General features: G+C 35.9%; 1 protein-coding gene across 1 annotated transcript in view; it reads right to left on the bottom strand.

Moving 5' to 3' along the window:
* Positions 1-389: 389 nt before the first annotated feature.
* The window catches only part of TMX3 (thioredoxin related transmembrane protein 3), a 35,032-nt gene continuing 9,902 nt past the window's right edge, over positions 390-25,519 (bottom strand). The window contains exons 5-16 of the mRNA XM_079784529.1: positions 20,286-20,331; positions 18,660-18,740; positions 16,578-16,677; positions 15,750-15,827; positions 13,498-13,564; positions 12,422-12,520; positions 11,375-11,432; positions 11,135-11,188; positions 10,266-10,322; positions 6,844-6,973; positions 5,270-5,338; positions 390-3,812 (exon numbers count right to left, since the gene is read on the bottom strand). Of these exons, the coding sequence (XP_079640655.1) occupies positions 3,552-3,812; positions 5,270-5,338; positions 6,844-6,973; positions 10,266-10,322; positions 11,135-11,188; positions 11,375-11,432; positions 12,422-12,520; positions 13,498-13,564; positions 15,750-15,827; positions 16,578-16,677; positions 18,660-18,740; positions 20,286-20,331 (1,100 nt within the window). The 3' untranslated portion in view covers positions 390-3,551. The remainder of the gene's footprint in view (positions 3,813-5,269; positions 5,339-6,843; positions 6,974-10,265; positions 10,323-11,134; positions 11,189-11,374; positions 11,433-12,421; positions 12,521-13,497; positions 13,565-15,749; positions 15,828-16,577; positions 16,678-18,659; positions 18,741-20,285; positions 20,332-25,519) is intronic.

Here is a 25,519-nt window from a genome sequence, read left to right on the forward strand (position 1 = left end):
GTCCCATTTTACAATAACATAAAAATGGAGGGGTGACTGCACTGTGTCCAGCATCACAATTGAGCAGTTGATCATGGACTCAAATCCAATTATTCTAACTTTAAACATTGTAATTAATATTTAAAAATAATCTGTTTTCAAAATTTCATAAAATGTATCAAACCTATGACTCTCAGGTTCTTCATGTATAATATAAAGGGATTATATTAGAATGTTACTTTCCTCAAGTCTGTTCAAACTCTAAAATTGTTTTTATAATTACAAATTACGTACAACTCAATTAAAAGGAAAAAACACTTTGTGGAAGATCAGTCTTAGCTCGCCTCTTTGCCTGCACAGAGAATTATTCATGTCACAGAAAACAAAACATAAATAGTAAAAATAAGCGATTACATGTTTTCAGTTAATTTATTTTAGAAAAACCAAAGTTTACAATTGGTGCCCTAAGGCAGGATATTAGGATTCAACTAGTAATACAGACTCTCAAAAAACCTTTATAGATTAGTCCAAAGTAGAAAACTGTTGGCCCACTCTTGGACTCGGACACATTCAGGAAAAATATATATTTATAAAAATGAAATGGCAAACCTAACCAACCCTACCTATTAATTGACTGTCTTAACATCCCACACTGGTGTATCTGAACAATTTCTGCATAAGAACAGCCCAGGGATTTTTCCCTGTCATACCTCTGTATCACATTGAAGCAATGATGAAAATATTGAAATTACTTCTGCAAAATCAAAACAAAAGAAAACCTACAAAAAACAAACAAACAAAAAACACCCTGAAACAAATCACAAGAAACAACAAAAATACACTAAACAAAAACAATAGTTAATTGTTTACTCATATAGACTCTAGGCATTTGGCTCCTAATGTTACTACTAAATCAGATATCAGGAAGCATGTGTGAAGAAGAAAATGAAAATTCTAGATCTAATTCATGTCCAAGAAATTTCAGAAGCAGCAATATTAGAGAAATATTAAAGTACACAGTAAAACAAACCAAAAGAATTGCAAGCACCTGGGATGCATGGCTTGATTAAAAACATTCACTCTCTCTGAAATATCTTTGACAACTGTCTGGACACCAGATTCAGCAACAGCAAACATCTAGAACTTTGCATTTTGGGAGTTAGAAATGAACTTTACTACTGTAAAAAGCCCCACAGATTGAGGGCTATTCCCACTCTTTCTTTATATGTAATCATAGGAAGATTAATCACAGAATTAGGATCTGTTCTACAAGATTCCTTAAGAAATCTACCTTTATTTTGAAGTTTTGTTTTTCTTTTCTGGAAATGAAAAAAAAAAAAGCATTTCTAATAAGCTCTGACATCACATTGAAGGGAAAAGCATACCAGTGCGCAAAATTTAAATTTGTTTTGCAAAGAGTTGACAATATCCTAGAGACATGTAAAAAGCAAAATATCAGTACAAAAAAAGAAGTCAAATTATTCACTTACAAACCATGTACACATTTTTTTTTCTCCAATAGACACACTTTGAAACACAAACAGAATACGGGACAACAGTATAGAGTTGTGAAAAAGGTAACAGAGACTAAAGACAAAAATTGCTGGACTTCTGTTTGTTGATACATACTGAGCTTTACTCTTTCTTTAAATTTTTTTCCTCTTGAGGTCTTTCATTTGATACTTGAGAAAAGACAAAAAACTTGCAAATGATGGACATCTGATAGTGATAAACACGAAGCAAAAAGCAATGACATGTTCTATCATTTCCTGCTCCACGGGCAATAGCTAACTTACTTACTAGGCTGAGATTCAAGTGAGGCATCTGTATTTACGTTGGCTTTTCACTGTTGCAAAACAAACCTGACCCCCTAGGAACATTAATATTTATCTTCCAAAAGAATCCCTCATTACTCTTTGGAGAGGAATCTACTGGTCAAATTAATAGAATTTATCTCTAAATTCCATTTAAGAACACTTCATTCTAATATTTCCTGAAATTCCTTGGGACTGCATATGTGATTCCTTACTATAAAATACTAACAGGGTGCCAAACATTAAGAATTAGTAATTATTACATACTAATATAGTACATGGGTATAATAAAACAATTACTAGAACCCCTTAGTACTTAAGACATAGCTTCAGTTTAGTTGTGATCAGCGGGGCATTAGAAATCACCAAAGACTGCCCTTGGGGATCAAAACCCTGAACAACTCCAGTGTCAGACCACAAATTACAGTTTTAAAGTGAATGAACATTTTAAAACATTTGATAAAAATCTTTATATTGGATAACCCAATTACTCAAGGAATAAAAGCCATCTAATAAAAATTCTAAACTTAGCTACAACAAAGACCTCAAAGATAAACTAATCTACAATAAACATATCAAACTATTACTTAAAAACACCAATTTTTATGCATTCCATCAGATAAGAGATTTCCTACATCTTATTATAGAGAGAAGACGACAGGCTGAGAGGGTTGACAGAATTGAGAGGATGGAGAAGATAATTGGTGGACCTCTTTAAATCACTGAGCATGATTTTGTTGACAGGCTGATTATGTCACTCATTACCCATTATGAACATAGACATGCCCATAATATTACATAACAGATGTATGCCAATAAATATGATATGTGTATATGTGTGTGTGCATATGTATACACACACACACACACATATACAGATAAGTTACCAAAAAGTTACAATGTTATAAACATAAAATATGACATATATTACTTTTTAAAAAGCATCAGCTGCTTCTAATCTAAGGAAATTTTTAGAAATCTCAATATAGAAAACAGAGAAATAAAGCAGGCTGTCTGGCTAATGCAGGGCAGGAGCTACAGACACATTCCTTTCCCACAGTGACTGCCGAGATGACTGCTAACAGCTTCGCAGGCGTGGTTAATAATCACTGCTCCAAGAAAATCTGTTTCTGTTACAAAGATCAAACACAGACTATTTTTTGCCATTATTTAGGCCAATGTGAAATTTTTATAACACAACTAAGTATAAAGTTAAAAAGTAACATTTTCTCTCCTTTAAAAATAACAAAATAAAATTGCTATGCTATATAAAACCAAATTTTTAAAATTTCGTAATCTTAGTTTGATCCAAGGAAAAAGTTATTGGTTCTCCTTAAAGTCCCTACATTTTAAAGACTTAATTTTGTCCATATAAACTGTATTCAAAATATAAGAGGAGAATGATGGTAGGAGGTGGAATCCCATTTTTCTCTATCAAACATTACCCCCTACCTGACTGACGCACTTAAATATTCAGCCCAGGAATCTTAATTCTGTCACTGAATATTCAGACAAAGAAACTTGCACAAAGAACTGATCTGTTTTAACATGTACAAGGTAAACTTCCATGGAATATTTTTTTTAGATACACATTTCCTCTTTTTGTTCCCAACATCTCCCCATTTATTAAGGACTACTGTAATCCATGCAGTTGATATTAGCAAAATACAAATAACTTGTTCTCTTCTGTAAAGATCATGATTAAATGTCTAAATTCAATAAATAGACTCTTTAATAATTTGACATCATAGCAGAGTCTCAATCTGTCTTCTTCTCTAATACATCCTTGGGCTCTTGCCTGTCAGGCACTAGAGACTGTCCGCTCCCTGGCTCCTGCAGTTCTCTGCTCTCCTCCGTCGCTTCCTGGCTTTCAGTTTCGCTTTTGTACACTTCATACCGCTCTTCTATGTAGCCTCCGTCTGTGTCAGCTGTGTAGATGCCATAGCACATGATGCTGATGACACCCAGAGGCAGGCCGAAGAGGAAGCAGCCCATGATCGGAGAGCTCTTGAATATGGACTGTGGAGAGAGAATCATAGCTCAGTCCCCTCAAGTGCATTCAGACAGAAACAGCATGAATGAATGAAAAACCACTACAGGTTTTGTTCTCTTGCTGCTATCGAACCTGCTTGATGTCAATGTTTCTGCAGTAACTACCATGTTAAAGATACTGTAAGAGAGAGAAATTTTATCTCGTGTGTGTTTGAGTGTAATCAGCTCCTGGCAGTAGAAAACGCTCTATGCCGTTTCTTATGCCATTTCTTTTTCTCACATGAACCACAAAGGTCCGTGTAATGGCTCCTGTGTGCTTGGCAACTGGTGTTCCTGGCTCCAGAACTCGGCTCCCTGGGAAGGCTATTTACCATAAAGAAGGTATAACACATTGCTTTCACATGACATTTTTAATACTTGTTCTTATCTAGTTAGTAGTGAGGCCATATTCACTTAATAATTTCCGTCAATTTATCTGCTGTCTCCTCAGCTCCCAGAAAAGTAAAAGCAATTTCCCTGGTTTTTAACTACAGTACACTCCGAGTGACTAACTCTTGAGAACCATGTAGACAAATTCAGAGGAGCACAAGGGAACTGTGGATTGAGGAAACAGAAGAAAGCTTCATAAAATTAAGGTGTTTTGAGGCAGAAATTTAAACAAGAGTGAGAATGCGGCTGGGCATGGTATGATGTGAGCACCAGCATGACACAGCAGGGAGGCTCATGCAGCAGTCAAATAGCAGGAAGACAGCATCGGAGACGCAAAGAGGACTCAGATGTGCTCCACTGGAAGGGGAAGGAAAGGGATCAAGACTGACTATTCCTGTGCTATCAGTTGTCCAGTGTTGTAAAAACAGGCTGGAGACAGCAAGAGGAAATGAGAAAACCCAGTGGACATCAGAGCAGCGACTGGACATAAGGTGCTGAGGGCCAATCCACGTTGGTGCCAACAGGAAGGTAAAGAAGGTCACTAGTGGTAAACTGAAGGATGCATGGAGTAAAACTATTAAAACTTATCTCTCACCAAGAGAAGGTCAGCTGTATTGGCCAGAATGAATGCAGGGGGTAGATCCAGACAGGCAACTAGAGCCAAATGTAAGGCTCTACCAGATTCAGGAAGGCCTCTACTCTCAAGCTGGTTGAGCCAAAGCTGGGATAGTAAGAAGATTTCTGAGAGCAGTAAGCAAGAAGGGTTCGGATCCAAGAACTTACAGGGGCGGGAGGAAAGACTGGAAAACACTGCTGTCACGATCACTGGTTCTGAATGGCAGTTAGTCACCAAACACAAAGAGATGGAGACCAGAGAAACAATTTCCACCCATGAACATAAATTCTTAATGTAAGCACAGACTTTTTCTTACCTAGCAAACGAAAATATTTTTACCTAATCCTTTCAAATCCCAGATTTTACTTTAGTTAGATATAAAAAACCTATACACCTATATACTATTGTCAACAAAATTAAGCAAACTGTCACAACTTACCACAACAGTAGATTTAGCATCAAATACCATTCTTTTCAATCTCTGCAAAATGCTATCACCTCCTTGGGCCTTAAATTTAACAGAAAAAGACAATTACACCGTTAAATACTATCACTTCAACTTTCTGTTAGGTAATCTTACAAATGCCAGTCAAGGGTTGAGGTCAAGGGTTGAGGATGGATAACATAAAGCACCTGAAGGGCCAGGTGGTAAGGATTCCCTGTTTCCCTGGCCCACCTTCCCCTGCTTCCTGTGTAGACACTGACTCTGTGAATCATCCTCCCTAGTCACATCCCCCCGAGTCCAGGCCTGCCCCATTTCTGAATTTAGCTGACATTGTTCAACTCCAGATGCTGCAGGGATCTTTGCTACTGTACACAGAGTTTTCCTGAGGATGAAGCTCAAAAAGATAGAGTGCCACCCAGCTGGTGTGGCTCAGTGGTTGAGCATAGACCCATGAACCAGGAGGTCAACATTCGATTCCCAGTCAGGACACATGCCAGGGTTATGGGCTCAATCCCCAATAGGAAGTGTGCAGGAGGCAGCCAATCAATGATTCTCTCTCTTATCACTGATGTTTCTATCTCTCTCTCTTTCCCCCCGTCCCTCTGATATCAATAAAAACATATTTTAAAAAAAGAAAAATAAAGAGTGCCAAAAGGCTTTTACAGAAAAATTCCTGATGAAGATCAATCACATTCCTGGCATCCAGCCACCCCTGAAGTCTGCCCTATTCCTTGACTTTCTCTGCCAGGTGAGCCAGTGAGACCTCTTTGTTAAGAGTCTGAGTTGGGTTTCACTAACCCATAAATAGAAAGGCTCTCACACACACAGGTGAGTTATATTCCAACAGGTGTTACCTTCAGAAATATAAAATCCTTACTGTTATTTCCAAAGCAGAACTACTTGCTACTTTGTGAGCCAACTTTCATATAAAGTTTGTGTAAAGTTGAAACAAGATAATTAAACTTCATGGAAGCAAAGAAGACTCATTTACTTCTAATTTAATCTGCTGATGTGATTTCATGATCCTTTACTATGGGCTGCAACAGTCCAAAAAACATTCCAGTAAGATTTATAGAAAAAGAAAAAGTTAAAACTTCTCGTTCATTATTTGAGAAATATTTTATGGGATCTGGAAATCTCCACTGTGGCTCTGATTCTCAATATATTACCTTACCTCTTAAGAAACTGGTCTTACTAACAGGTTTTCTAGGAAAACTTACCCAATCGTCCTCTGGACTCCAGAAAGGGTCTTAGAACGAGGACAGTTCACAATTGGCACTGCTCTGTGCACTGCAGATGAAAGCATCCCTACATCCTGACTCTAAAGCCAGAAGCACCTCCCAATCACCGAAACAACCAAAAATGCCCCCAAATCACCCTTACAGGACATTTCCACCCCGCAGCAGTGTCTGGCACGAAGAACCTGCCACATGTGAAAGAAGCCGGGTATAGAGGCGAGGCCTGCCCTCTTCCCAGTTGCTGCTGACTTTCCCTTTCAGAATCAGAGAAGAACTGCTTTCTCCTCTATCTCCTATCATCGTCCTTTGAAACAGAAGTGAACAACTTACTTGTACTGTGCCATCCAAAATGCTATTAATGAACTGGACCATGTCTTCAGTATTCTTGATCTGTCTATCTAGTAAAAAGTACTGTTGGTTTGAAGTATTCAGTACAACTACAGTTGGGACAGTCAATTCACTGAAAATAGAAAAACAATATCCACATTAAACACTCAGATAACAAACGTTCTGATATTTGCTTATATTATATCTAAGTAACTATAATACAAAAAGAGCCGTATTAATAGCTTTGCTTCCTTTTGACTACATGAAATTTCAAATTTTGCATCAATTTTAAAAATTAGCTAAATTAAGATTACATGAAAAACATGCTACATACAATATAAGACAGCTGAGTTTCCATAATTAAACTTAAGGAGAAAAATTATGTACAAAGTATCAATTTCTGGGTAATATTACTCCTTGCCACAGATATAATTAAATACCATCTCTGTTAATCACATACAACCCAAGTGTATTTTGTTTGTTTGGCTACCCATCCATGTTGTAAGTTTTGTTATGCATAATGTATGTGTCCAGTGTATTTTTTCTGCCTTATATTTTGAAAACCCTAGTAAATAAGTTATGTTTCACCATGACTGTGATTCTGTCAAACTCTCTGATTACTTTGAATTTTGCTTTAAATGTTTCTCTACTATATATATATATATATATATATATATATATATATATATATATATACATATATATATATAAAAGGCTTGTAATTTCGTATGTCACCTACACATCAGCTTACAGTTATTGTATGTCTATATCAAAGTGTAATGCAAAAGGAGAAAATGAATTTACACCACTAATTATTGCACACAGTAACCAAGACCAGGAGATTACTTTGTTACTCATAATTCTTTATCCCTCCCTAAGCCACATCCTTTGCCCATTGAGGTAAGGTGAAACATGCTTATCTGACCCCTGATGCTGGGCAGGGCCATGACTGGGTCAACAGGAAGGTAACACACCTGACGAAGCAGAGGCTGGACATGTGCCTGCATTGCTGGGTTTGCTTTCTTGTGTTTTGTGACTGCCATGAGAAGGTTATTCCCAAGAAAACATCCTTCCAAGGTCAAGGACATTAAAGCCATGTGGAGCAGACCTGAAGCCACATTTAGCCGTGCCCACCCAGTCAGCCAAGCCCAGACCAGGGAGAGAGAATACATGATTCCTATTATAAGCCATTGGGTTTCAAGGTGGTTTATTACCCAGCATTGTTATTAGGCAATGGTTAACTGACTGTGTAATTTAATTCCATATGAGTAATAATGCAAGATAACATCTCATTCTATTTCCTTTAAACTATACTCACAAAACTCAATACAAAATAACTTAATAGACCAAAGATTGATAGTATATTTATTTTGAGAAAAAAAATATAATCAATGTTGCAATGTAATTATCCTATATAATAAAAGTGTAGTATACAAAGTGTCCCCTTGACCGGGAGTTTGTCCCAGGAGTTCGACCAGGGGGTGGGGCTGGCCAGGGGAAGGGAGGGAGGTCCCGGCTGGCGGTGGCAGCTGCGGTAGGGAACCAAGGGAAGGGAGGGAGTACCTGGCCAGCAGCCACTAGGGACCCTACCAGTGCACGAAATTCTTGCACGGGTAGGGTCCCTAGGCCTGGCCGGCGATCAGGGCCTATCGGGGTCTCCCTTCGCCCCCGGCTGCCAGTTGCGGCTTCCCCAGTGCAGGCCGCCAGCGGGGGCCTTCCTTCGTTCCACGCTGCCCCCTGGTAGTCAGCGCATGTCATAGCGAGTGGTCCAACTCCCAGGCGGTCAAACTCCAGAGGGGACAATCTGCATATTAGCCTTTTATTATATAGGATGTATTTGCCGTATGTTAAAAGTTCCACTGATTTATGTGTCAATGTTGACATTACAGTAGTGAAGAGCTTTTAGAGCAAGAGGAATCTGAATTTGAGAACTGGATCTCTAACTTACTTGATATATCCTTTGGCGTATTATTTAACACCTTTGAGTTTCTTCTAAGAAATTTGAATTTCCTCACCTACATAAAATGGAGATAATTATAGTACTTATACCTTACTGACTGACCACTCAGTTCAGCCTTGGTCACAGGTAAGTGCTCAATATGGACTTTCAATTATATTATATACCATCACTATATAACTTCTCTCCTTTCAAAAAAAAAAAAAAAATACCACCAAAAGAAGCATAGTATGAATAAGAGAGAAACCAACCGCCCCAAACTATAAGGGGTTGGTGGTAGAGATTATTGTTCTCTCACCACAACTATAGCTCAAAAATTCTACTATCTCACAACTCGTATTAGAAATAATTCTCATGAAGGTAGTATGTCTCTCCATCTCTACATATTCTGAATATTATCCTGGGCAAGCAGTTATTTATTGGACCCAAAGTGCTTTGGCCTCTTGCAAACACTACTGAACTGAATCAATGTGTTGGCTTGCCTCGAAGGCCATTATTAGAAATGGTTGTATCAATGTCCCTACTATATATATAGTAAATATCCTACTCAAAATGCATTTCTATGATAGAGCATCACCCCTTAGGAGATAGTATAGCAAAGCAATTTCTCTTAGACTTCTACAAGGTCATCTGAAGACATCTTAGGTTTCTACAAGCATCTGAAGACAGGGACACTAATTTTCTCATTATTGGCATCAATAGTGCCAAACACAGTATATGACATACAGTAAATACTCATTAAATATCCACTGAATTGAGTAGGTTCTTATTTGAAACACATTAATTCAAAATAAGTATGGCAAATGTTTCCTAATAACAACTTTATGAAGTAACAAACCAGAACTTTACATCATAATATAATTGATAGTTATTTTAAAATTGCACATTTTTCCTATAAAACTATTATAGTCTGTTAAAATAAATTCTTCTAGGATAGCAATTAACCCTTTGCATTCGCTTGCTTTTTTCTCGATTCCTTTATTCTACTCGGGATTTAATTTTTTAAATACCCCAGATTTTACAAAGCGCGGCAGTAGAATAAAAAACTGGAGTTTCTTTTCATACAAACTTATTTATTTGGATTTTTTTATATTTCAAATTATTGATACATTCAAAGAGTAATTTTAATCTCGACATCCGAGTGCAAAAGGTTAATTCTTGAATGTTAAAAATTAATTCTTAAGTTAAATTTAAATTATCCACTAAAATTGAACTAAAGTAAGGTATGTATTAACTAGAGATTTTATGTTTTTGAATGATGCTTCTTTTCAAAATAGTATAAATTATTAACACTGAATTGGGAGACATTTTTTAGTATAGAACAATATGAACGTTTTAAATGTAGATTTAAAAACTTAAACTTAAAGTATTTACTGAGAGACTGTGTGCATTAGAATAGTTCTTCTGTCTCTCAGAAACAGAAATTAAAAAGTTGACAGAATTGATAAGGAAATCATTTAGTACTTACTCCATCAGCAAGGAATTTATATAGTCATTTCCATCCATAAGTCCAAACTGAAAATCCCTAACCAACAACAACAACCAAAAACGAGAGAGAGAGAGAGAGAGAGAGAGAGAGAGAGGAGGAGGGAGAGAGAAAGAAAACAATATTTAGTACAAAAAAAGAATGGAACTTGGTAAGCATGTAAATAAATGCTTAACATATAAATTACATATAATAAATGTAGAACAGTGTGAATTCTACAGACTTCTGAGATATGCATACACCTAAATAAAATTAAACACATTCTAAGACATTTCTCCTTTGTTTGTATATATTTAAATCCAAGGCAATATAAGTCTTTCTAACTATATAACACGTTTAAGAAAAGTTACACACCCAACAAGAGGACTACTCAAAAGATGCTCATCTATAAGTATAAATCACTGATACATCATTAGAAGATGCAATAAAAGGGAATAGCAACTAAATAATATAATAAGTTTATGACTATCTCATGTCAGCAACAAATAGAATGATTTAGCACACAGCAAAAAGATCACTTATTTTTACATTCTGTTATTCTTTGAGGTCCGGTTATAAGCATCATTTGTTTATCTGACTTGAGATTCATTTAACTTTATCTCAAATGTATGAGCCTAAGTACATATCTTCTTACTGTAAAACTTATCCCAAATCCTATCAAGAAACAGGTATATTGCAAATTTGTTGAGGGGACATATGAACAAACTTCAAGTTCAGACAATTCATACAGAAATGCAATCACTTCAGCTCCTTAATTCATCTGGGTAAGGTTAAAATACTAGTCTTTTGATTTTTTGTACAAAACACAGTTAAACTAAACTAGTTTAATTGTCCCAAGTGCAAGCACCTACCTGTGGAACTGATCTCTATAATCTCTAGCAACTTCCTGAATAATTGACTTCAATCTGCAGAACAACAAACACATGAATATTTCATTTTTCACTTGAAAAATATAATTACTCCATTATAACATCTCATCTGCCACTTGATCTAAAACTGCAGGAAAAGATACTATATTAAGTTTATCTGAAGCCATGTAAAGTCTGAGTTAGGTGACATTGTACGCTTAAAACGATTTCAAGGCACTATACCTGGTATGTTCAATTGATGTATTTTTCTCATCAATAATTGCAATAGCCACAAGCTTTCCTGAAATTAAAAAAAACATATCTAAATTCAATAACCCTCATTATGCAGACTTTTCAATTATTATTGCAGCTGTGAATGGGGAATTAGTAAACACTGTTTCTATAATTGAATTCCAGTTATCTCACACATGTTACACTCAGTAGAGTCAATCAGTGAGTTAGTGGACTCCAAGTGTTAAGTTCCCTCCCAGCACCTATCCTCATAATTAAACAACATTAAATATTTAATAGTTCACATACACATATTGTATTTTTCATACAACCAACAAAATGATTAAAATAAGTCTTTCAATAACAAAAACCATAAGAAATAAGTCGATAAACGAAACTTACTATTAATTACTGTAGCTCTAAAAGAACGGTGTGTAAGGAGAGAATAATTTTTACATTGCTATTCCCTTCAGTACCACGAGTCACTACTTTCCAGTAATAATACACAGAATAAAACTGAAGCAAAATTACTTAACCCTGCATAGAACTTAAGCCCCATTCATCTCTGATATCCTCTAGGAAGGCAGCATGACCTTCCATGTCTATTATGCTCTCTGCCTGGGAGAACAATGGTGAAGCACTATCACTTATTAGCTGAAAGACTTACCTCAGTAACTTCACCTTACTTTAGAAACTAGTATCAATTTCAAAGTTATTGGAAAAGTTGAATGAGATTACATGTACAAAAATATCGGCACAGTTTCTGGCTCAGAGCAGGTATATACATGTGCTATTAAATCAACCATCTCTCAATTCCCCGTAGGGGGGCAGGAGGCAGCTGATCATTGTTTCTCTTTCACTGATGTTTCTATTTCTCTCTCCCTCTCCCTTCCTCTCTCTCTAAAAATAAATAAATAAATAAATAAATAAATAAATAAATAAATAAATAGAACATAGTTTTAAAATAGAGCTTAAAATTAATTTCCTCAGAATCAGATTTAAGTGATCAATCAAGGAGAAATTCTGTGATGTAATAGAGAGCTGTATGTATATTTGTACCTGTATCTCCAAGTTCATACAAGAGGAAGCCGTCCATAGTCAGATAATTCTGAAACCTCTCCCTGTTGATCCAAGATGACAGGTCACCATCTTCATACTCTTAAAAACAAAAGAAGGTTGATAATTATAGTGCAAATATGTCGTTATGATGTTTACAATATTCTACTCGAGCAATATGTATAAAATGCCAGGATCATAATCTTCAATTAATAAATTCCATTTATAGAGGTGTATTCTAAACAAACACACAGATGCACTAAAGGTCTGATGCACAGAGCAATGCTTCACTGTGAGTTTGCTGCATTGCTGGGCATACCTCAGAGCATCATCTGGAAATTACTGTTAATTTCGTTAAGTGCTATAACAGCATGTGGTTACCTAAACAAAAAAAGGCCACATTTTTAAGAGATGCGGAATAAAGCACACAATAATTAAACACCACCAGGATTTGCTTTCAAATACTTCAATTTTTGTTGAAGAAAAAACTTGTTGAAGCAAATGTGAGTAAGAGCTTGGTCGCTGTCTCACTTAGGTGATGGGTGTGTATGTAGGGATTTATTACTTTAGCATTCTGCTTACTATTATGTATGTTTAACATAATAAAAATATTTTAAAACCAGGCTGAGTATTTGCTTCAAGGAAGCAATGCTGAGTAGTGGCTGCTTCCATCGAGCAGGAAGAGGTGGTGGTAGGCAAGGATACAACAGTTGTCACCACTATTGAGGATGTTATATTTCTTCACTTTTTTGTGTGTCTAAAATGTATCTTTTAAAAAAACTAATTTTGAAAATTTAAAGAAATGTATAGAAACTGCATAGGGTTCACTTCTGAAGAAGGCAAATGACCTCACCAAAAAATAGAAAAAAAAAAAACCATAGAAAACCACAACCCAGAAGGAAAGAACACTAAGTTGAAGGGTAAGAAAAATGTGTCCGTCATTCAACTAACTGGGTAGATTATGGGAGCTGTAAGAAGCAGTTACATTTACAAAATCTTTCATCAACACCCAAGTACTGTAAGAGACACAGCATTTTAATGTTAAAATGTTTTATGTAAGCTAAAGTTTTAGAACTTACCATCGTACACAAAGTAAGTTTCATCTTTGAAAACAAGCACGGCGGGCATCTCCTTCAGAGTCACGTACTGCAAAGATCAGATGTGTAAACAATCTTATTCAAAAATTTTCAATTGGTAGCTATGATTTCAAGATTTTTAAAGGATGTCAGGAAAGGAGAAAAACACCTAACAATGACAAGTTGTTACAATTATTTAAAAAGAGCACAGTGAATCCCAAGTTCATTCAAGAACTGGGTTTGATCTCTTTATATACCCATCACCTGGCATAGTGCCCTGTTTGCTCTGGTGAAAACAATGGAATACTCTTAGATTTGACAACAGACCTAAAGATGTGGGAAGTAAAGGATGCGAGGCACTGGGAAGTGGCCAAAGAGTAGGGTCTAAGGCATTAGTCAGCACAGGCAGGTTCCAGTTCCTCCCCACCACCCCAGGGCTGTGCGATGATTACATTGCTTTACCTGGGAATCTTACACACTGAACATTTCTACCGTAAACAGTTTTTTTCTTGGCTTCCTCACTCATCTTGATTTCCTATTCACTGACTATTTCTCATCATTTTCCTTTGCTGTCATTAGGTCCTGGGCCCTCTTACTTCCTTAAAACTTTGCATCCAATGTTTAAGGAGTTTATTTATACAGACTTAACTCTAGACCCCAACTGTGTACTAGTATTTGATGCTTGTACTTGGGTATCTAATATGCTGAATCAAATTAAAATGAACAATTCAAAACTCTTGATCATGCTCCCCTCCCCCCTATTCCCCAACTTTTTCCTTCGGCAATAGCCTCAAAGCTCATAAAACACCACCATCTACCCAGTTGTTCAAATCAAAAACCTATGAGTCATTCTTAATTCTTCCTTTGTCCTCCAGATCAGCAAGCACAAAGAATTCTATTTCCAAAGCACAACAATTCTTGCACTTCTCCCTGATTCTCTTACTAACCTCCAAACCCAAACTTCCTATATTACTTCAAGAGTTCACCTGATCTTGGGACCTACTGTCATCCCTATCCAATTCATTCTGCACTTGGCATATTAGTAGAATAATGTTCTTAAAATGAACATAAGACCAAGTCCTTCATCAACTTTCAACTGATTACATGATTGGCCATGACCTGTAAGACCTCCACAGGCCTCTGCCTACCTGCTATTTCCTTTCTCATTGCATTAAGACCACACTGGCCTACTACTCTGTTCCTCAAATATGTCAGGCAGGTTCTTATAGTGGGCACCTGTAGTATCTATTCCCTGCTTCTGGTTTCCTCTGGCCACAGATCTCTACATGGCTCCTTCCAATTATCTAAGTCCCAGTTCAACTATTTCTTCTCAGATTGACATTTCTTGATCAAGGAATCTAGAGCAGCCATCCCACCTCTAACTGTCCCCACAATTGCACTGCTCCTTTATTTTTTATAGTAATTACTAGAAGCCCGATGCTCAAAGATTAGTGCAAGAATGGGCCTTCCTTCCCCTGGCTGCCGGGCAGCGTCTTCGCTCTGGCTGGAGCCGCCTTTCTGCCTTCCCATGCTACCCAGAGGCCTGGAGCAGCTGGGGTAGTGCGGAACTCCTACGTCATCACCATGGCGACAACGCAAGCGTCCTGCCCCACCCCCGGCCGCTTGGTGCCAGTGTATGCAAATTAACCTGCCATCTTTGTTGGGTTAATTTGCATACTCACTCCTGATTGGCTGGTGGGCGTCACAAAGGTATGGTCAATTAGCATGTTACTTTTTATTAGGTAGAGAGGATATCCTATTTGTAGATCTGTTTACTAAGGATCACTACCTCAGTCTGAAGACCCAACAAAAGAGATCACCTGCAATGCTAACATTAAGTCCAATTCCTCCACCAGGAGAATGTGAGCTCCATCCTATCAGGGTCTGAGGCATTGGCTCATCATCAGTCCAGAACTTACACGTGATTAGCACAAGATTAGAGGGCAAGAAGTAGTCATTTATTCTACAGCTATACATAAGTAAATCCACTACTTACAAACCAATAAAGGGTATGAATATCACCTCTCACAGCTGCTATTATTTTAAAGTAAAAAAAAAGCTAATGTAAATAAAATCTGTAAATGCTATAATCTAGTGATATTTGCTTATTAACAATAAGCAATCTGGTACCAATTGAAAAGAATGAACATGTTTACTGTTTCCACACATATCACAGTTAGTAAATCTTACAGATAAAATCAAGTAATAAGTTAAAGACTGAAATTAAGTTATTAAAGTCTAATTTTAAATATTACCTCAGGAACTACTTCTTCTGAGGCAGAAAAGAAGTATGTATATACAATTAATTCTGAAGCGGCATCTATGTATTTTTCCTGTGAAAATACAAACAAAAAAAGGTGACTTTAAAATATCATCCGATGGGGAATGGGGAACCAGGGGTGGGTGGCAGCGACGCAGGTGGTGCCAGGCCAAGTTGGGTGTGAGCAGGGCCCCGATCGCCCCACTGGTTTCCCCACACACAGAGGGTGACCGGTGGTGGCGGGGGGTGGTCGGCTGCCTACAGCTGGGGGAGATCGGCCCTGATCGCAGGCCAGGCTTAGGGACTCTACCCATGCACATATTTTGTGTGCCGGGCCTCTAGTAGACTATAAGCAAATAAAATAAGCTGTTTGTATGGCAAAAGACCATTGTAACTAAGAGCCTTCAAACACTTCCAAATAGTTTATTAGGTACAATATAAGCTCAATTCATATTTATTAATTTAATTTGATGAGTATAGGAAGGGATGCGTGTACACACACGCACATATATGCATATAAAATAATTTAAGATAATGATATTTTGCATTTAAAAAATTTACATTCAGATTGCATTTTTTAGTCTCAAAGGTTCAAAATGCTAAAAATTTTAACCAGCTCAATAACAAAAGAAATACCAAGGCAGGCAACATCTGCCCACTTTTTATTTACTTTTGCTTCATGAAGGCAAACACTATAGAGGATATATAAAAAAAAACTTTTATTATAAAAATACTTAGATTGAGCTAAAGTATGTCCAACAAAAGTGAAGTAAGTTTGAGTCTTTGGTGAAATTTTGGATTAAAAAATAAAATCATTTGATACCTTCAAAGTTGACTCTCCACCTATATAAACAAAAAATACACGATGTCTTTTCTGCACATGTTCAAACATTTGCTGACTTGGAAGTGGCCGAATTAGTGCTCTGTTTGAAAACAACAAAAACAAAAAATGAACTTGAATTTGAACTAAAGACAGAAAAAATCAATCCTACCTATATGATCTAAATTTATAATGTTTAAGTGCTATATTAACTGCATTTTAAGTATATCACCCAATCCACAGTAATCTAATAAAACTATAGTCCATGACCACTATTATACCCATGTAATAAAAATATAGCACCCACAATTTAATCTATCATTTTAAATATTAAGTTTCAAATATATTCCTTTAGAGAATACCATCTTAGCCAATATTCAACAAACAATCCACCTAAGAGTATTTTTTTTTCTTTTTTTCAAAAGATCATTCACACAAGCATACTGTGAAATACTATCCCAGGAGTTTCTGATACTATATTAAGAATATTTACGTCTTACACTGTTCATTTAAATGCCATATAATTTTAAAATGTCCTAGAGAGGTTAAAATCTAAAAGGTTTCTTAAGTATGCTATTCTTTTCAGGAAGAATAAAATGGAAAATCGTAGTCATAATAGTACATAAAAAACTCATAAAGAGAAAACCAAATGGTACAAAGATTTTATTATATAAGCATATGTTAAACCCAACAAGACTAATAGATTACATCAAAGGTTATTACAGAACATATCACTTATGAAATATTATTAAAAAACTAAAAGAAGAGGCAGTCTTCTTTTAAATGTGCCCTATATTATCAGATTTTTTACTTCACCAAATTTGCAAAAAGAACAAAACACATTTTGTAAAGGCAAACACATTTCAAAATGTACAATTCTTTAGCTGCATTGCATCACTCTACTCCAGCTCCTATTTTTACTTGAGTAATTAACTGGTAACTGATGTAACTCCAGAACTGACTCTTGAAATTTCATTTCCAACAGAGTCACCCCTGGTTACATCAGGAGAGCCCTTCTTAAGATTAAACTAAAACATTAAAAATTGCTAAAGCATACTAGTAAAGACTAATGTAAATAATGAGGGAATAAAGTACAACCTACTAGCAATCCCCTCATATAATATAAAGTTATTGTAAAATTTACTTATACACAAAGCAAATAGACAATTAAATGTGTAATCAATGTAAAAATAGTGACAATTATATTAATAAGCTTTGCAAACTATAATATATAAAGATCATTCCTAATTCTTTGCCTTTCCTCAAATAATTTAAGAGAGAGTATCATGTCACTCAACAAATCCATCCAATATTTTAATTTACTTTAAAGCTACCAATATAATATATCCTGTCAAACTCATAAGAAAGTGCCTATACTTTCAAAGTCAATATGGGTTAAACTATCTTGATGAATGTTCTCTTCAAAAAGATGCACATAAGCACTTTAATAATTATAAACAACAACTTTATACCCCAGAGCAAAATGTAGATTAAAACATAAAGTCACTGCTTTCAAACCAACAGGAAATGCTTATGGAAGCACATGGGCTCCAATTATGTCACATTCTAGGCAAAATGTGTAGTAATACCGCACAGTTGGCATAAAGCAGCATATGGCAGATCAGGGCAAGTATTTCAGCTGTATCTACAAAGCATTTTCATCATCACAGCCTAGGGATTAAAAGCCCAAGTCTATTCAGAACAATAATATTGTGAGGTTTCTTGTGAAACTTTAAAATCAGGTAGCAATAAAAATAAAACGATGTAAGCCAGGTAGTAGAAAAGCAAAAATTATAATAATATAAAAGTTAAAGTAATCAAATTTTGAAAATCAATTAAAAATTGAGAGAAAAATTCTTCAATACTGTAAATAAATTTAAATGTGAGATTAACAAGTATCACAGCCCTCCCTCCCCTGTGATTTTTTAAAGAATCTTTTTGCATATTCTATGTAACCCTACCTTCTCTCATAAATAAGTAGATAAATTTTATTCAGGTTAAGTCCTTCAATAATGATCTATAAGAATAACTTAATTTTCAAATATTGATACCATATATTAAAAGTCTTTCCTAGTAAAAACTTACCCAGATACTCTGTGAGCAAACTCAATAATATCATCTTTAGTTCGTGGTCCTCTATAATTATATGCCAAGTCCCCTTTTAATCTTAAAAAGAAAACAAAAGAAAAAAGCTTGGATTATTTCAACTATTTTAATATTTAATGGTAATCAATCAGTATTATTATATAAAATTACAGTATATAAAAATAGTAAATGGAATCATGGAGAAGAAATAGCATAACCACATAAAATATAGTAGACAACTGGCCTCAGGGGACCAGCAACTCCAAATATAAAGAAAAAGGCTGGCCGAAACCGGTTTGGCTCAGTGGATAGAGCGTCGGCCTGCGGACTTAAGGGTCCCGGGTTCGATTCTGGTCAGGGGCATGTACCTTGGTTGCAGGCACATCCCCAGTAGGGGGTGTGCAAGAGGCAGCTGATCGATGATTCTAACTCTCTATCCCTCTCTCTTCCTCTCTGTAAAAAATCAATAAAATATATTTTTTTAAAAAGAAAAAGGCTGTATTTTGTTAAAATTACATGAAAATAATGTACTGTGTATTTGATAGTTGCATTGCATCTATGTCTTCTAAATAATGAATAATCTACACATTTATGGTCAAAGCATTATAATTCTCACTGTTTTCTCTTTTTAAAGGCAAGTAAAAGGCCAGGGAATTAATAGTACTTTGGTAGTGATAAAACAAATTTTAAGCACTACAATATCATAGTAACTTGAAAGGTGCTCCAAGATTATAGAGTAAAGCAGTGCATAAAAACATCTCTTATAGAAAATTAGATAATTTCTAAAAGCCTGCCAATGAATTATGTGTTCAACATAGAATTAAAAAAAATTAAGAAAGCACAACAGAATATCTATAATTAAAGAATGGAAAGGATAATTTACTTAACACAAGAAAGTAAAAGAGGTTTAGCAAACATTTAAAAAGTGAGGGAAGGTGGGAGATCAACACAAAACCCAAGAATAAAAAAATAAAATTACTCAATTTTTGAAATTTGAATTTTTAAAATAGTGAAATAAAAACTTACTTCATTATAAAAATATGTTTTAAAACAACTCAACTCCCCATATTATCAAATTAAGGATTGAATGAAATGCCTGGAAAATTTAGTAAAACAGTTATTATAAAATAAGCCCTTTAGAATTATTACCCCATTTCTTCCAACATATACACTATATGTTAGACTTGATCAACACCTACAGATTACAATTAAAATCTATAAATTTGATCCTCTTTGTTTCTTTCACTCTAATGAAATATCCTTTATAATTATAGAAAGTAAAATTTGTTAGGAGACAGGAATCACATGATAAAGTAGAATACACTCTGGAGCTGCTCAAGGGTAAAAGACCTTCTATAACTAGGACTACACACCTTGTCCTGCACAGTGCATGTCACAGTCAAATCTCGTTTAATGAATCAGCCTTTAGTAAACAGCACATTCACTTAAATACAAAAACAAGCATAAAGATGCAGTCCCTCTCCTTTGATCAAATCCTGCCCCTGGAAAGAACTATTGAACCCAAACCTTAACTCCTCCATGGAAAGTACTAGGACTTAATCTAATAAAATGTAAGTAGAGTGAACTAATAAAAATACACATATAAACATACAACACTCAACTTACAGCTTAATTGTTGGATAACCTCGAACTCCAAACTCTGAAGCAATGCCTTGATAAGAAAAAGAATAAAAATTCTAAATTTTTTTAAAAATGAGAAACTAGGTCATAAATGAGCCTTTTTACTTAAAAAACATATAAATATGTTTATACAAACTTATATAGATATGGTGTTTTACCTCTAAAGAGAATATAAACTCACAAAAAGAAAAACATGACATTCTCATACAAAATAATTACTTAACAATCTAACCTACACCCTACACAAAATCCTATGACAAAATAATAAGTGCCAAAAGAATAGTTAAAATTTTGACTCTAAAGTACTTATTTTAAAAGATAGTCTTGTTTTAAAATATATAAATAAACACATATAAATAAAGTCTCACTTCTCATTTGACTTCCTTTCCAGCACAAATATTTCTTTAACAAAAGGGGCAGGGGGAGGGCCCATCTCTTCCTTCAAAGCTTTCTGAGTCTTAAAAGAACTGCATTGCATTTTACTTTTAAAAACATGGTCATATCTGCAAAATTATTTATTTAATTTCTGTAGTCAGTATATGATCTAAAATCAACTTTATCCACAAGGTTTTAGAAGTTTCTGCTTTTGTAATAACCTAGAATAATTCCAATTGACACAAAGATTATTCAGAAACGAGAGGCCCAATGCACGAAATTCGTGCATGGGTAGGATCCCTAGCAGCTGCGGGCTGGGGCCTTCCTTCGTTCCGTGCCGCCCTCTGGTGGTCAGCGCACATCATAGCAAGTGATCGAACTCCCTGTCTCCCGGTCAAACTCCCAAGGAGACACTTAGCATATATATATATATATATATATATATATATATATATATATATATATCTCCTCAAGTTCAAATGAGATTTGCTACCATAGCATCTTTTTAAAGGAAAGAAGAAATAGTAACAAGTATAAGCAAAGAATAGACTCAAGGCTTTAAGAATTACAGAAATCATGATAGTAAATTAATACTAATCCTTCACAGATTCAAGGCAACTAGAACATTAAAGAAAAAATAACTATTCTCAGTTAACAGACTATCCTATATAATAAAGAGGTAATATGCAAATTGACCATCATGCCATCGCACAAGATGGCTGCCACCATGTGGTCACAAGATGGCCGCTACAAGATGGCTGGCAGGGGAGGGCAGTTAGGGGCGACTGGGCCAGCAGGGGAGGGCAGTTGGGGGCGACCAGGCCGGCAGGGGAGGGCAGTTAGGGGCAACCAGGCCAGCAGGGGAGGGCAGTTGGGGGTGACCGGGCCGGCAAGTGAGAGCAGTTAGGGGCAACCGGGCCAGCAGGGGAGGACAGTTTGGGATGACCTGGTCGGCAGGGGAGAGCAGTTGGGGGTGATCGGGCCGGCAGGGGAGCAGTTAGGTGTTGATCAGGCTGGCAAGGGAGTGATTAGGGAGTGATCAGGCTGGCAGACAGAAGCGGTTAGGGCCAATCAGGCAGGCGAGCAGTTGGGAACCAGCAGTCCCGGATTGTGAGAGGGATGTCCAACTGCCGGTTTAGGGGAGGCCCTGGTTGGGTTGCTCAGTTTATTAGTGCCAAGGTTTCGGCTTCAATATTCAGTCAGGGCACATATAAGAATCAACCAATAAATGCATAAAAAAGTGAAATAGCAAATCGATGTTTCTCTCTTCCTTCCTCTACAAATCAATATATAAAATAAATTTTAAAAAGAAATGATTTTTGTGGACATTATGTGAGTAAAGTATGTTCTTAATGCTTCTCATCCCAAATTAAGGCAGGTAAATACAAGCCCTCATCACCTTCACCCAAAGCTCATTAAAAACTGCCAAAGGTAAAGATTAGCATAATTGATTGAGCAGAGGGCACATCCCCCTAGCAACTCCTTATACAACGTAGTGTAAAATTTATTTATAAATAAAACTGAAAATGCAATTAAATGAGAAAATATAGTGGTGGTATTCTGTAACTTGGTGTTGTTTCTCACAACAGGTTTCAGAGAAATTTAAGCCCATCACTTCACTTCCCTGACCTCAGTGTTTCCTATCTATAAGCTGGAGATGTACAATACCACCCACTCCGCAGTCCCTTTGCTCCTTGAACATACCTTTATTCCTGATAGAATTTCAATTGACAGTTTCCTAAAACTTCAAACTTAAGTTTCCCTTGAGGAAAATGGTTGTATAATTTATAAAAGCACACAAGCAAAGCATGAGTTATAGACATATAATGACCCAGGTTAGCATCCCAACTTCATTTATCATCTTCGCAGCTCTGAATAATTTATAAACAAATTGCGGATGGATCACGAGAATTCTCACTTCACATTACACAGTGTTTTACAAAGTATCATACTTTAAAAAGATATTAGTTTGTAAGATATGTAATAAATAACTTCAAAATGCAATGGTTATTTAATTTTAAAGTGTGCCTTTAACATTTATGTAAAACGGTTTTGGTACTCATTCAATAGAAACTTATCTGGCCACTGGGTAAAGCTAGCAATAAAACTACTGGTCCGCAATGTGTTAAATTCTCTGATTGCTTCCCCATCTGAAGATACCACTCATCTTGTAGGGTTATGGGTGCGACTTTACCATAAGAACACAAGTAAAAAAGAATCTAACAGAGAATCTGGCACACAGAGATCCTCAAATGCTAGGTCCATTTCCTTTCTATTCTTGATCCTGACTTCACTGTTACGTAATTATCTGCTGATAATTCTATGTACAGATGATATTAATAAGCATTAGCATGTGTAGAAAACTTATAACTGGCTTTAATTTACATTTTTGTTGGTTTCATTATTAGAGAATAGTTTGTATAGAAATCTAAGATTAATTCCTTTACAATTTCAAGAATCCATTTTGTAACATGAATAACTTCCCCTGAAGTCTTGTCATTTTAAATAATCATAATTGAGGGGAAATGTGAAACCTCTTTTTTTTGTTTTCTCTTTGAAATGATAACTTGAAGGGACAGACAAGCTTGGTGGTGGATTCATGGTGATCTTGGATTCTGGGCCTAATTCTACCTCTAAATTCAGTGACTGAAATCACTCAAAGTTATTTCACTGCAAATTATCTTCCATTACTTCATCTACACAATGGGAGGGAGGAGAAGTAAAGAGCTGAACTTAATTTAAAGTCCTTTTCAGCTCAAAAATGCTGTTTTCCTTAGCATTTAGTGTCACTATGTGTCTGACATGAAAGGGAATAAAATACAGCAATGGTTCTCAATTCGGGGGGAGGGTTGACCTCTAGGAGCCACTGAGCAATGTCTGGAGACATATTTGGTGGCCACAACTTGGGAGTAAGGGGACAATGCTACTGATATCTAGTGGGTAAAGATCAGGGATGCTTTAGGAACTCCTCCCTCCAAAGAAAGAATTATTTGGCCCCAAATATCACTAGTGCAAATATAATCTGTGAACAAGGAATCAGAATACAAATGTTATTGGCCAAATGTCATTGTAAGTTTATAAATCAGAGAGAGGTAAAATATGAACTTTATCATACAACTGTCACAATTCCTCAATTTAGGTTGAGGAATAAACAGAATTTCAGTGGTTTCATAATAAAAATCAATACATCATTGCAGCTAACATTATAACTATTTTAAATTCCATACAAGACACATTTTAGCACTCATTGTTGAAGGGATATGTATGAAGAGAGAAGCCAAAATACATATATGAATTCACATTGGACATTATACAACTTTTAAATGTTATTTGGTTACAGTACTATTAGTTGACACCATGCATCAAAAAAATTTTGGTACAAAACCACTGGGCAGAATAAATCATGATAGTTCAAATTTCTCTAGTTCAAGAATTCTATACCGAGATTTGCTGGACTGAGTGTAATGGCATTTGCTTCCACTCACTGCAAGTATGTGCATGACTGAGAAATAAGCTACCCTCACAAATATTCTATGAGATATTCTATAGTTGGCCACTGAATAATCCTATCCCACTCAAAACAAAGTTCTATAAATAACTATCCATCAAAATACTTAACTTTGTGATTCCCCTGCTTAAGTGTGCAGCACAATCACCTGAAGTTCATGTAAAAATACAGATTCTCATGACCCAATCTCAGAGATTTTCAGTCGGTAGAGCTGGTGTGGCCTTTGGAATCTGAGTTTATATGAGCACCCCAAGTAACCCTAATGTAGGTAGTATGCAGACTACACACAGAAACACTGGCTCTGTGACTGACTGAAAAGCCACCTAGGGGGATGGAAGAGCTACCCATGAAACAGCCAATCTGTTAGTATCCTAGAGTTAGACATGGAATCATGTTGGCAGCTAGCTTGAGAAAACAAATTCAATTTCTTTACCTCCTTGATTCTAAGCTCTATTAAACTGCCTGCACTGGAGTTGCCCTGAAGTATTTAAGGAAACTTAAAGAATTATATGCCAAAAATCTATTTGTAATCTCTAGATAATAATTCTTGAATACTTATCAACTTTTTTTTTACATACTACAAAGATAAATTTCTCTTTCTTCATAGCACATAAAACATCTCCTTGATTCTATAATAAAATGAAAAATGCATCCATCACTGACATCAAACACTAAATAGTCCCATTCAATATACATATGTTTACTGGTTACTATTTGTCTCTCCCACTAGAATATAAATTCCATGAGAGTAGAGACTTCTGTCTGTTTTGCTCACTCATGTATCACCAATGCCTAGAATGTGTCTGTCATATCCTGAAACATGGTAAGTGCTCATTAAATACCTGTTGAATGGATGCTTACTCTACAGCACTGCAACAAAAGAATGACTTTTCAATAAGCTATGTTTGTATGAGTCAAGCAGTCACAGAATCTACAAGCAAGCCTCAGCATGCACAGGTTGTGTGCTGGTTGGGAGAGAAGTGGAGATTTAGTATTCAATATCCAAGGAGTCAAGGACAGAAAATGAATGAAGCATCTACCACAGTGCCTGGAAGAGGGCAGTCCTCAGGACACACCAGTTCCCAGTCCCTTTTCCTAAAGCTAGAGGTTTGCTTCAGATAATGTGTTAAATGTCTACGTTTCACACACTGTAACCTCTGGTGAGATTTATCCTCCAATTAATTCAACATAACATATTACACAATGCTAAGTGAACAAATAAAATCTAACTATCTTAAGATCAGAGGCAAAATTTAAACGTTTAATGGTTTATGAAAATGAAATGAAAAAAAAGTCCCATCATATAGTATTTAAAAAGCTACAAACTATATATGAA

This window comes from Cnephaeus nilssonii (assembly GCF_951640355.1).
Source record: "Cnephaeus nilssonii genome assembly, chromosome: 11".
Lineage (NCBI taxonomy): Eukaryota > Metazoa > Chordata > Mammalia > Chiroptera > Vespertilionidae > Cnephaeus > Cnephaeus nilssonii.